This window comes from Bos grunniens, chromosome 9 (genome assembly GCF_055505025.1).
Source record: "Bos grunniens cultivar Pamir isolate PY7600 chromosome 9, Bosgru_T2T1.0, whole genome shotgun sequence".
In the NCBI taxonomy this organism is placed as follows: Eukaryota; Metazoa; Chordata; class Mammalia; order Artiodactyla; family Bovidae; genus Bos; species Bos grunniens.
Genome location: NC_141173.1, coordinates 81167250 through 81181347, shown reverse-complemented (window position 1 = coordinate 81181347; position 14098 = coordinate 81167250). Strand labels below are relative to the sequence as shown.

General features: G+C 41.2%; 1 protein-coding gene across 17 annotated transcripts in view; it reads left to right on the top strand.

Moving 5' to 3' along the window:
- Positions 1 to 14098, top strand: part of HIVEP2 (HIVEP zinc finger 2) — a 219239-nt gene that overhangs the window by 198179 nt on the left and 6962 nt on the right. For all 17 annotated transcript variants that reach the window (XM_086318113.1, XM_086318114.1, XM_086318124.1 and 14 more), the window contains 3 exons: positions 5116 to 5291; positions 10103 to 10204; positions 10976 to 11871. In XM_086318113.1, the coding sequence (XP_086174239.1) occupies positions 5116 to 5291; positions 10103 to 10204; positions 10976 to 11871 (1174 nt within the window). The remainder of the gene's footprint in view (positions 1 to 5115; positions 5292 to 10102; positions 10205 to 10975; positions 11872 to 14098) is intronic.

The window sequence follows — 14098 nt, the reverse complement described above, 5'->3', positions numbered from 1 at the left end:
TTGCCACATTTTTTGTGATCCACACAATCAAAGGCTTTGGCATAGTCAATAAAGCAGAAATAGATGTTTTTCTGGAACTCTCTTGCTTTTTCCATGATCCAGCAAATGTTGGCAATTTGATCTCTGGTTCCTCTGCCTTTTCTAAAACCAGCTTGAACATCTGGAAGTTCACAGTTCAAGTATTGCTGAAGCCTGGCTTGGAGAATTTTGAGAATTACTTTACTAGCGTGTGAGATGAGTGCAATTGTGCTGTAGTTTGAGCATTCTTTGGCACTGCCTTTCTTTGGGATCGTTATGAAAACTGACCTTTTCCAGTCCTGTGGCCACTGCTGAGTTTTCCAAATTTGCTGGCATATTGAGTGCAGCACTTTCACAGCATCATCTTTCAGGATTTGAAATAGCTCAACTGGAATTCCATCACCTCCACTAGCTTTGAAGGCCCACTTGACTTCACATTCCAGGATGTCTGGCTCTAGGTCAGTGATCACACCATCGTGATTATCTTGGTCATGAAGATCTTTTTTGTACAGTTCTTCTGTGTATTCTTGCCACCTCTTCTTAATATCTTTTGCTTCTGTTAGGTCCCTACCATTTCTGTCCTTTATCGAGCCCATCTTTGCATGAAATGTTCCCTTGGTATCTCTAATTTTCTTGAAGAGATCTCTAGTCTTTCCTATTCTGTTGTTTTCCTCTATTTCTTTGCATTGATCACTGAGGAACGCTTTCTTATCTCTCCTTGCTATTCTTTGGAACTCTGCATTCAGATGCTTATACCTTTCCTTTTCTCCTTTGCTTTTCGCTTCTCTTCTTTTCACAGCTATTTGTAAGGCCTCCCCAGACAGCCATTTTGCTTTTTTTCATTTCTTTTCCATGGGGATGGTCTTGATCCCTGTCTCCTGTACAATGTCACAAACCTCTCTCCATAGCTCATCAGGCACTCTATCTATCAGATCTAGGCCCTTAAATCTATTTCTCACTTCCACTGAATTTGATTTAGGTCATACCTGAATGGTCTAGTGGTTTTCCCTACTTTCTTCAATTTCAGTCTGAATTTGGCAATAAGGAGTTCATGATCTGAGCCACAGTCAGCTCCCGGTCTTGTTTTTGCTGACTGTATAGAGCTTCTCCATCTTTGGCTGCAAAGAATATGATCAGTCTGATTTCGGTGTTGACCATGTGGTGATGTCCATGTGTAGAGTCTTCTCTTGTGTTGTTGGAAGAGGGTGTTTGCTATGACCATTGTGTTCTCTTGGCAAAACTCTATTAGCCTCTGCCCTGCTTCATTCTGTACTCCAAGGCCAAATTTGCCTGTTACCCCAGGTGTTTCTTGACTTCCTACTTTTGCATTCCAGTCCCCTATAATGAAAAGGACATCTTTTTTGGGTGTTAGTTCTAAAAGGTCTTGTAGGTTCATAGAACCGTTCAACTTCAGCTTCTTCAGCGTTACTGGTTGGGGCATAGACTTGGATTACTGTGATATTGAATGGTTTGCCTTGGAAACGAACAGAGATCATTCTGTCGTTTTTGAGATTGCATCCAAGTACTGCATTTTGGACTTTTTTGTTGACCATGATGGCTGCTCCATTTCTTCTAAGGGATTCCTGCCCGCAGTAGTAGATATAATGGTCATTTGAGTTAAATTCACCCATTTCAGTCCATTTTAGTTTGCTGATTCCTAGAATGTCGACGTTCACTCTTGCCATCTCCTGTTTGACCACTTCCAATTTACCTTGATTCATGGACCTGACATTCCAGGTTCCTATGCAATATTGCTCTTTACAGCATCGGACCTTGCTTCTATCACCAGTCACATCCACAACTGGGTATTCTTTTTGCTTTGGCTCCATCCTTTCATTCTTTCTGGAGTTATTTCTCCACTGATCTCCAGTAGCATATTGGGCACCTACTGACCTGGGGAGTTTCTCTTTCAGTGTCCTATCATTTTGCCTTTTCATACTGTTCATGGGGTTCTCAAGGCAAGAATACTGAAGTGGTTTGCCATTCCCTTCTCCAGTGGACCACATTCTGTCAGACCTCTCCACCATGACCTGCTTGTCTTGGGTTGCCCCATGGGCATGGCTTAGTTTCATTGAGTTAGACAAGGCTGTGGTCCTAGTGTGATTAGATTGACTAGTTTTCTGTGATTATGGTTTCAGTGTGTTTGCCCTCTGATGCCCTCTCATAAACCCTACCATTTATTTGGGTTTCTCCTACCTTGGACGTAGGGTATCTGTTCACGGCTGCTCCTTACCTTGGACAAGGGGCATCTCCTCATAGCCGCCCCTCCTGACCTTCAACGTGGAGTAGCTCCTCTCAGCCCTCCTGCACCTGCACAGCCGCAGCTCCTTGGACTTGGGGTTGCTCCTCTTGGCCGCCACCCCTGACCTCGGGCATGGGGTAGCCCCTCTTGGCCGTTCCTGCGTGGTTGCAGCCTGGCGCTCTCAGCCGCTGCCCCTGACCTCGGGTGTGGGGTAGCTCCTCTCGGCCATGCTTCTGCATGGTCCGTCGCAGCCGGCCTTGGTAATACAAGATATCAGTTTCTCACATAGATTTACCATTTGGAGATAGATTATGGAAGCTGGTTCCCTCAGAGGGTTGGCCCCCTTTGGGTGGATGCCTGAGTAATGTCACCACTGAAGCCACAATTGTTTATCGTCATGAAGCTTGTCTCAGTATTGTTGGGACATTCCTCATCTTTTAACACAAACAAGAGAAACAGAGACAATATCTTTCCTCAGAGACCAAGAAGTTCCTGTGACTGAGTCAACCCTTGTGTCTAGCAGTCTTCTTCAGAGCAGTGCACTTGTGCTAGATAAGCGAGACCTTCACAGGTCTGCGTGCTTTGGGGAGCTCCTCTCCACTAACAAAAGATGCAAATGAAAAGCATATGTGAACATTTTATTACTGTGTTTTGATGATCCAAAAGGACTGTGCCAATATTTCATTTCCTCTTCCTTTCATTGTCTCTTTACGGGCTATATATCTCATTCATTCCTTAATCTGTGATCCAACTTCTGCCTGGTGGTGACCAGTTGTTTATTCCAAGAAATGTGTTAAAACCTCTTATTTTGCCATTGCAAAGTGATAACTTCCAAAAAAAAAATTACTGACCAAATTTGTAAGTGTATATGTTTCCTGTATTGTCTAATACATAGACCTAATAATTTCATTGCTGTTGTTGTTTAGTTGCTAAGTCATGTCCAGCTCTTTGTGACCCCATGGACTGTAGCCCACCAGGCACCTCTGTCCATGGGATTTCTTAGGCAAGGATACTAGAGTAGGTTGCCATATTTTTTCAAAAATCCATTAATTCTTGTATCAAGTAGATTTATGGGTCTGTAAAACTTTTGAAGGGTAAATATTTTATTTGTACAGATTTTTCTAATACATTTATATTTTATACAGAACTTAATTTTCATTCTGGAAGCAAGTTAATCAGCTAAGGAATTTAAAATAGTATTATTTGAAAATAAAATGCATTTTCCATCAAGTACAATGATGCACCACAGAAAGCTTGAAGTACCCTTCCCTGAAGAAGAATTGCTGTCTATGAAATTATTTGTTTTATTCTGTAGTCCTTAGGTAGTTTCATCCAGTTTGGGGCAGAGAATATTGGTATTAAAAGGTGACATATTGTGCAACTTTAGGTTCCTTTCTGCTTTATCACAAAAGACAATGAGATAAAAGATAAATTTCAAATTAGTTTTGAAGAAAAAGTTGACTTTGGAAATTCTTTGTAAACGGGGAAAGATTTAAAGGACTAAAAAGTACATAAAATTGACTATTCATATTTTTGACTACTTAATTCTCACCTGGATTGATACTGACTGAAAAATAGATAATGTTAAGATCAAATAGTATCCATAGCAGAGCTGATAGGATGGATTTTCTATCTTAAAAATCCTTCAGTGGTTTGGACGAATAGAAGTGAATTTTATTTCTGATAATGGATTAGCTGGAACAAAATAGAGAAGTTTGCAATGCTCTTAGAATATTTAAAAACAAACAAACAAAAAACTAAATCTAAGGCCTTTAAGTCAGCCCACACTGAGTTAGGGTGTTTGTAGGTCACTCTACCTTTGGAAGTTATAAAAAGAATCCTCAAAAGAAATATCTTTGGCAGTAGACCCATAATTCTAGCCTGAGATTTAAGAGATAATTGTGTTCACTGAGTTATTCAGTAGAATGCTGCTATACGCTATGATGGGTCATCTTTCCTTAAATTCTGAAAAAAATGTGACCAATGGTGATCACTGGGTAGGTTTCTTCCAAGGATTATTACAGTGAATACCTAAGACTTTGTTCATCTTACTGATTTAATTAAATTGGATGACCTCAGACATCCTTTCAAACCTCTCTATAAACCCTTCCAGAAACAAAGGCAAATTTGATTGAAAAATAGAATCTCTAGTTTTCATTATGTAACAGTACCTTCCAGAAGCCACTTGAAATTTAGACTTCACTTCAGTACAGAATTACGGTCCTTGGGAAGAACAGATCAAATCTGCAGGCAACAGTTGGTGAGCTCAGCTCAGCCTGTGTAAGCTAGAAATTTCTGACTCTCGTGCCAGGATTGTAAAAATAGAGTAGAAACTTGCAGTGAAGAATTCTATAATCAGTTATATTTATTCTAGCAATTTAGAGGAGTATATGTGTTGTGAATGCACATCTTAGATGATGTAATGTTAACAAGTGATATGTGATGGTTTAAGTATGCTAGTATAACTTTTTGGATGTTTCTTGGTATCCAAATCTGGAAGCAGTAAGGCGCACAGTGCTGCAACTCTTTGCGGCTTATATAAGCCCATTTGAACTTCTATACAGAGTCCATATAGGCACATTTCATGGAAGAGCCAACTCCATTTTGAACTCCACATAGAAAAAAATTCCCTTTTGTTTACAATGCCTAATCTGTTACCAAGTTCTTCCAAGTACTGCATAGATTTCACTGGCTCTGTAGAAATAAAGTTGAATAATTGTAAAAGACCCATCTAAAATTTTGTCTTGCAAGTGATTAGCTTTTGATTTTATATATAACATGTATTTGGAAACATGTTAGTATTTGGAATCATGTAAAGTATTTGGAAACACACTGGATTTTCCCTCTTTTAACAGATATAAATCAAATGAAGATTATGTATATGTCAGAGGACGTGGACGTGGAAAGTACATTTGTGAAGAATGTGGGATTCGCTGTAAGAAACCGAGCATGCTCAAAAAGCATATCCGCACGCATACTGATGTCCGGCCTTATGTATGCAAGTTATGTAACTTCGCCTTCAAAACAAAAGGTACAGGTCTGATTTTTTTTTTTTTTTTAAGAGGGAAAACTTTTTTTTACTGGCGGTTCCAGATTCTGAATACCGTTTTGTAACTGTCATAGACAATTAGGTGGTTTTCTTTGTGAAACTGTGACACTCATGAAATGTGTTTTCTTTCTGTAAGTGGTCTGAGGATGTATGAGACAATGAGGCTCCTTTTATGACTGAAGTAAGAGCTATAGACTTAGGTCCAGGCTAGTAGTCTCGAAGGAAGTGGCTAAGAATTGCCTTCATAGCTATTACTTCTTGTTGGAAATGTTATGTGGTCTAGAGAATCTTTGCACCAGTATTGAAATTCTGCAGGGAGACAACCCATTCCGGGGCATTAGAAAAGCAAGGCAGCAGCTGGGAAGAAAACATGTGCCCATGGTCAGTTTCAAGATTATTAATAATGTAGAGACCCACAGAGTCCCGGGTGGGCCTCTCCATCCACACTTGCATTAATTATGTATAGAAATTTGATCGCTTGTGTTCTGTGTATTTATGAGCTCAGAGACAATTTCTTACTCTCAGGCCACAGCTATTAATCTCATAGAACTAAGACTTGCCTTGAAATGATATTCTGTCTTTAAAAAATAAGTCTGTTTTTAACAGATAGTCTTACCTGAAAATATTTTATACAAAAATGTTGCTTCAGTCATATTTCTATCATTTTGTAAAATTATTAAAATATTCATAAACTCAGTGTTTTCAGAATACAAATAGTTGTGGAATAGAGATGATTTGACTTCTATAGAAGTATATTTTACTACTTACTGTCAAAGTATGCAGGAGACATGGGTTCAATCCCCAGATCGAGAAGATCCCCTGGAGGAGGAAATGGTATCCCACTTTAGTATTCTTGCCAGGAAAATCCCATGGACAGAGAAGCCTGGTGGGCTACAGTCCATGGGGTCGCAGAGCCAGACATGACTGAGTATACACACACTCTTGCACACACGTAGAAGTACTAATGGAACCCTATAGACACCCCGCCACTAACCTTACACAAACATTTTCTGATGTTTTAACTTTAATTTGCATACTAATTAATCTGCTCCACTACCCATCAAGAAAAATAAATATCAAGTAAAACTATCTTTGGTAGGGAAATGTGTACCTACTTTCTTTTATACCCCAAATCCTAAATTGTCTTTATTGGTTTGTCAGAAATGTAAATGTGTTGCCTCTGAGCATATCTGTTTTTTCTTTATTAAAAAGATATTTATATTATAATTATGCCTCTTTGAAGCCACAAAAAGGGGGAGGGAATGTTCATTTGCATTTCAAAGGAGATAAATATGAGGTCCTTTAAACACCATCCACTTTTGCACAATCAAGCCTTTTATGTAGAACTTCAGTAAGAGACTCCCTAGGACATAAAAATATATAAACTTTGGTTTTAAGAAATAAAGCTGATCCACCGGTCATTACAACTGATATTTCCTGGCCGTGTGAGTTGACTGGGTATAGCCTCCTGAAACTGTACCTGAGGAAATGTCACATGGCTAGATATTTCTATCATGCTATATTTGGCTCTGAGCTATTGTCTTGGAGTTTTAGCAGAAAATAATTTATTCTTGATCATTATCGGAGTTTCCTTGTCACCCTTTGGAAAAATACAAATGTCTTAGGATCTTGAAAAGAGCAAATCATCCTGGGAAACCCCTTGCTGGTGTTCACTTCCAGCCAACTGCCTCTTGTCATATCATCTGAGTACAGAATCAGAGTGCTCTTGCAGGACTGGTACCTCCTCTTTGCCTGTGTCACTTCTCCAGACACCCTTTCCTGCCATTTTGCTGCTTTCTCTTTGCTCTAATTCTTCAGACGTTCAAGACTTCAATAAGCTAAAGTCAGGGCAGGGTCATTTCTGAGCCAGATTTCTAACTATAAACCTACCCTGAGGATGAGAGCCCAAAGCCTGAGTGCTTACTTGAAACAGGAAGAAAGACAAATATAAGAGAAGAAACACATATGAAGATCTAAATAAACTATCTGGACTTAACTAACTTCCACATCTATCCACATACACAGATTATTTGCACCCTTACAGAAGCAGATGATTTCTATTAATTTACAGATTTTTAAATTCTTGATAATCATGTACTGTGCTTAGTCATGTCCAACTCTTTGTGACCCCATGGACTGTAGCCCAGCAGACTCTTTTGTCCATGGGGATTCTCCAAGCAAGAATACTGGAGTGGGGTGCCATGCCCTCCTCCGGGGGATCTTCCCAACCCAGGTCTTCCTCATTACAGGCGGAGTCTTTACCATTTGAGCCACCAGGGAAGCCCAAGAATACTGGAGTGGGTAACCTATCCCTTCTCCAGGAGAACCTCCCTACCCAGGAATTGAATCAGGTTCTCCTCCATTGCAAGTGGATTCTTAACCAGCTGAACTACCAGGGAAACTCATGATAATTTGTCCATAAGAATTTTTGAGATCTTTAGAAAAATTAGAGGTATAATTTTTTGGTATGTAAGAGCAATATGGGCCAAGAAATATTTCCATGTTTGGAGTTACAAAAATAGCACATTAAATTTGTAGGTATATAAGCAATAAGCCACATGTTAAGGATTCCTTGGTGGCTCAGATGGTAAAGAGTTTGCCTAAAATGCAGGAGACCCGAGTTCAATCCCTGGGGTCAGGAAAATTCCCTGGAGAAGGAAATGGCGACCCACTCCAGTATTCTTGCCTGGAAAAACCCATGGACAGAGGAGCCTGGGGGGCTACAGTCCATAGGGTCGCAAAGAGTCAGACACAACTAAGTGACTTCACTTCCCCTAATTAAAAAATAAAGTAATATAAACAAAATAATAAACAACCATGCCCCAGTTTAGAGTTGTGGCTCATATATTACATTAATAGTAAGCCAAAAACTCCTGCAAGAAGAACAAACTATTTTAGCAGGCTGGAGTTTCTGCCTGGATTCAGTGAGCCTACTCTTAAAGCATTTGCTGCTCTGTGACTAAAGCAGTGTCAAAGAACAAAGATACCAGGGCCCTTATAGCTGAATTAGTTCCTGAATTTCTTTTGATTAGTTATATATATGATGTGGAATGGGCTTTCCGTGTAGCTCAGCTGGTAAAGAATCTGCCTGTAATGCAGGAGACCCCAGTTTGATTCCTGGGTCAGGAACTTCCCTTGGAGAGGGGATAGGCTACACACTCCAGTATTTTGGGGGCTTCCCTGGTGGCTCAGATTGTAAAGAATTCCCCTGCAATGTGGAAGACCTGGGTTCAATCCCTGGTTTGGGAAGATCCCCTGGAGGAGAACATGGCAACCCACTCCAGTATTTTTGCCTGGGAAATCCCGTGGACAGAGGAGCTTGAAGGGCTGCAATTCATGGGGTCGCAAAGAGTTGAACACAATTTAGCGACTGAGCGTGCACACATAGAAACACACATACATACGTAATTAGGTACATGTATAATTATACAATCAGCCCTCCTTATCTATGAACTCTGAACCTACAGATACAGAGGGCATTATACTATACCATTTATACTATACATAAGGGACAGTTATATATAACTATCGGAGAAGGCAATGGCACCCGACTCCAGTACTCTTGCTTGGAAAATCCCATGGATGGAGGAGCCTGGTAGGCTGTAGTCCATGGGGTCGCTAAGACTCGGACATGACTGAGCAACTTCCCTTTCACTTTTCACTTTCGTGCATTGGAGAAGGAAATGGCAACCCACTCCAGTGTTCTTGCCTGGAGAATCCCAGGGACAGGGTAGCCTGGTGGGCTTCCATCCATGGGGTCGCACAGAGTGGGACATGACTGAAGCGACTTAGCAGCAGCAGCATATATAAGTATCTGTGTATGGAAGATGCAAGAGTTTGGGCTTGTGCTGTGTCGCTTCAGTCATGTTTGGACTGTAGCCAAACCCAATGGACTGTAGCCCACCAGGCTCCTCTGTTCATGAGATCTTCCAGGCAAAAATATTGGTGTGGGTTGCCATTTCCTACTCCAGGGGATCTTTCCCACTCAGGGATCAAACCCGAGTCTGTTATGGCTCCTGCATTGGCAGGCATGTTCTTTATCACTAGCAACCTGGGAAGCTATATCACCATCATAATACATTCTTTGTTCTTAGAACAATGGGAGTTTCAAGGTAAATAAGAAAGGAATTTTGCTGCTCTGGAACTTTAGAAGTTGCTGTCATAAACTCTGCTGATATATGTCAGATAGATAGAAGCTAAATACTAAGATTAATGTTCCCAATAAGTAGTTAGCTAAATATTTGTTTGGATCTTTGAATTTATTTACAGGATTGGCCCCAACATCAGTTTGCATTAATTTTTTCTTCTGACACGTGAGCATCCTGCCAGTTTAATCTGTATCTGATTGATGACAGAAGGTCTGGGGTCCAGGGACTATGTTGATTACAATAGTTTATTCTGAAATTGCTCAGAGATGTGTGACCCAGCTTGCGTCACCTGTTGATGTGGAGCCCAAGAAGGCAGACCCAATTGGGCCAAAGGTATTAGGTCCTCTCTCAGCCAGAAAAGCCTGGGATTCTCAGTCATACTTGAGTCTACACTTGAAATAATATGAGCCTAGACTTCCACAGGTCTAGAACAAAGACAGCCTGAGACTAGGCTGAAGCTGTCAGGGGGTTCATATCTTCAGAAGCCAAATTGTTCCTCTTAAGTTTGAGGCAAGGAGCAGGGGGTGGGAACAAATTTGTGTTATCTCAAGTTAGTTCATTTCACGCTGAATTTTGGAGCAGTCATCACATTTTGGTAACCAATTAATTGCTCTTTTTTTTTTTTTTTTTGGCTGTATTTTCTAGGAAACCTAACGAAGCATATGAAATCTAAAGCACACATGAAGAAATGCCTGGAGTTGGGGGTCTCAATGACATCAGTCGATGACACCGAAACCGAGGAAGCAGGTATTCACACTTGAGTTGACCGACCTCTTTACTGTGCATGCTGGAGCTTTGCGGCCAAGGTGGTAAAATAAATATAGGTATTAAAAAAAAACTGATCACGTTTCATTTTACTAAATACTAAACAGAGAAGAGAAGTCTGACGCATTGAATTGCTTGAGACTTAATGAAAAGAAATGCATTTCAGTTTTGGCTGAAGAAGTAGAAATGCCTTACTGTGAAAATAATTTTATCATTATTAGAACAGAACCATAAAGGAAATCTAATTGCATTTAAGTTGTAATGGTGATTTAAATCTTATGATGATACTTTTTGGGAAATTTGCAAAGCATTTTAATGTCTTATTTTTTTGATCAAGAGGAAATCTAGTAGAAAAAAAATGTCCATCAATAACCTCAGTAGAAAATCTGGGAATCAGCTGGACTTCCTGACTTGTAGAGACAGGTTCTTGCTTTTCTTTTCCCTCTAATATCATCATTAACAACATTATGTATCTACTTATTGAGGGTTTTCTATGAGTGGTGTGATACCTGAGCTAAAAGTTCCTACTCTGGAGGCCATATTGTAGGTGGGAATGAAACCAGATAGCTACATAAAAAGATAAGAACCAACCAGTGTCACAGAGGTAAGTGCTCATGTTATAGGAGTTCAGAGATGACCACCTCTAGGGGCTAGAGGATTGAGGAAAGCTTTTGCAAAGAGATGGCATCTGAATGAGCTTCTAACCTTCTTGTTTGAATCTTGATGTTCACTCTCTTTGTTCAATCGCTTCAGAAACAATGGAAGATTTGCACAAGGCAAGTGAGAAGCACAGCATGTCCAGCATTTCAACTGATCATCAGTTCTCAGATGCTGAAGAATCGGATGGTGAAGATGGAGATGATAATGACGATGACGACGAAGATGATGAAGACTTTGATGACCAAGGAGATTTGACACCAAAAACAAGATCAAGAAGCACCAGTCCCCAGCCTCCTAGATTCTCCTCCTTGCCGGTGAATGTTGGCGCTGTGCCCCACGGGGTTCCTTCCGATAGCTCCCTGGGGCATTCTTCATTGATCAGCTATTTGGTTACGTTGCCAAGTATTCAGGTTACTCAGCTGATGACACCAAGTGACTCATGTGAAGATACTCAGATGACAGAATACCAGAGGTTATTCCAGAGCAAAAGTACAGACTCAGAACCAGACAAAGACAGGTTAGACATCCCCAGTTGTATGGATGAAGACTGCATGCTGTCTTCAGAGCCAGGCTCCTCCCCACGGGACTTCTCACCCTCCAGCCGCCATTCCTCTCCAGGATATGATTCTTCACCCTGTCGAGATAATTCACCAAAGAGGTGTCTGATACCCAAAGGGGATTTGTCACCCAGAAGACATTTGTCACCTAGGAGAGATCTGTCACCCATGCGACATCTTTCACCAAGAAAGGAAGCTGCCTTGAGAAGAGAGATGTCACAGAGAGATGTTTCGCCAAGAAGGCATCTGTCCCCAAGGAGGCCAGTGTCACCTGGGAAAGAAATCATGGCCAGGAGGGACCTCTCTCCCAGGAGAGAGAGAAGATACATGACCACCATAAGAGCACCATCTCCCAGAAGGGCTTTATACCACAACCCACCGTTGTCCATGGGGCAGTATTTGCAAGCAGAGCCAATTGTATTGGGGCCTCCTGTAAGTATCCTTAGTTTTCTCTTTCTAATATATAAGCCCAAGCTCATTGGAGCCTCTTGATGACACACTGGTGTGAAATTTATTATGACATGGGTATCTCTCATGGGGAGGAGTGAATTTGGTTACTGAAAATAGCAGGAAGGCATTTTTATCACATGCTATTGTCAATCACATGGCTATGGCGTTACCCCAAGTGTAGTATTGCATCAGAGAAGAGCATTTCAATCTGGTAATGACAGGTGAGATCTTTCCGAATGCTTTCTAAGCTTAACTCATTATATATAGGCAGGAGTTGAAACCTTGGCATGAGTGGAAAAGGTAAAAAGTCTTTGGAATGACATGACTGCCTAGACAGACAGTCTGAGGGATATTTAGGTATCATTTATCTAACTCTCTACCAGGTGAAAATTCTGATTCAGGCATTAGCATTGACTTTCAATCAAAAAAAATTTTTTAAATAAACTAATTACTTTGCTGATAGTGAGTGGATGTGTGAAACCAGTAAGGGACCAGGAAAGGGAAGAGTGAACCCTGTGGTATAAATGACAGGCATGAACATGCCTGCTTTTCTTGCTGGTCCCACCACCTCCTGTTACCAAGAGCCCTTGTTCAGTGATATTGTGAGCTCACAAAGTGGGCAGTCGGAAGAGGTAAGGGAGAAAGCATCAGAGGAGATTTCTGTGGACGCCCTCATTATAGATTAAGATAACAACAGTAGCAATCATGAATGAAATGTGGGCAGTAGGGCTTAATGCACATCCATAGAAGAGGATCAGCCCTGCCTCACTTCACCAACATGATAGATCTTGATGTCTTTTTCAACTTGTGTGAAAAAAAAAAAAAAAAAAACGAAAGAAGCAGGCACCTAGCATACCTAGCGTAGACAGAGGAAGGATACCTTTGGAGTTTGGCTACTTTAAATGTGCTTTTTGTTTCCTGGGCTCTATTCGTGGCCATTCTCTCTTTGCTCTGGATTTCCATCATGTGGGTCGTCACTGCCCTTCACAGCCAAGGAAGCACTACCAGCTGTCAGCTCTGCCGTCTTATCACGGCCCTAGTGATCAGCTTCCCCTCTCTCATCTTCTTTTCACCATCCTGAATTAGATGCTTAGATTCACATTTTGAGCTTTAGGAAAACTCCCTGCTGCATTCTACTCCCCAGCCCCAAGACCCTCTGTTTACAAGCCTGCCACCAGCATAGCCTCAGGGTACAATGACTGTAGAAACATGCATAGCAATCAAGACATAACTTCGCTGCTGAGCTAATAAATTAGCCAGCTAAGAAAAAGAGGGGCATTTCCTCCGGTTTTTGAGTCTTAGTGGTACCAAGTAGAAAGGAGGGCTCTTCTGAAGTTCATGCTATTGAAGGATAGAGTGAGAAGTCACTTTCATACCAGAATACCACATCTGGGGTGGAAAATGCTTTTTCTGGTATTTGTTGTTCAGTCACTAAGTCGTGTCTGACTCTCTGTGACCCCATGGATTGCAGCACACCAGGCTTCCCTGTCCTTCACTATCTCCAGAGTTTGCTCAGACTCATGTCCATTGAGTCGATGATGCCATGTCATTCTCTGTCATCCCCTTCTCCTCCTGCCCTTAGCTGTTCCCAGCATCAGGGTCTTTTCCAATGAGTCAGCTCTTTGCAACAGGTGGCCAAAGGATTGGAGCTTTGGCTTCCGTATCAGTCCCTCCAGTGAATATTCAGGGTTGATTTCATTGACTGGTTTGATCTCCTTGCAGTCCAAGGGACTCTCAAGAGTCTTCTCAGGCACCACAGTTCAAAAGCATCAGTTCTTTGGTGCTCAGCCTTCTATATGGTTCACCTCTCACATCTGTACATGACTACTTGAGAAACCATAGATTTGACTGGATGAACCTTTGTTGACAAAGTGATGTCCCTGCTTTTTAGTAATCTGTCTGGGTTTGTCATGGCTTTTCTTCCAAGGAGCAAGCGTCTTTTAATTTCATAACTGCAGTCACCATCCACGGTGATTTTGGAGCCCACAAAAATAAAGTCTGTCACTGTTGCCATTGTTTCCCCATCTATTTGCCATGAAGTGATGGGACTGGATGCCATGACCTTAGTTTTCTTAATGTTGAGTATTAAACCAGCTTTTTCACTCTCCTCTTTCACCTTCATCAAGAGGCTCTTTAGTTCCTCTTTGCTTTCTGTCATTAAGGTGGTGTCATGTGCATATTTGAGACTGGTGATATTTCTCCTGGCAAT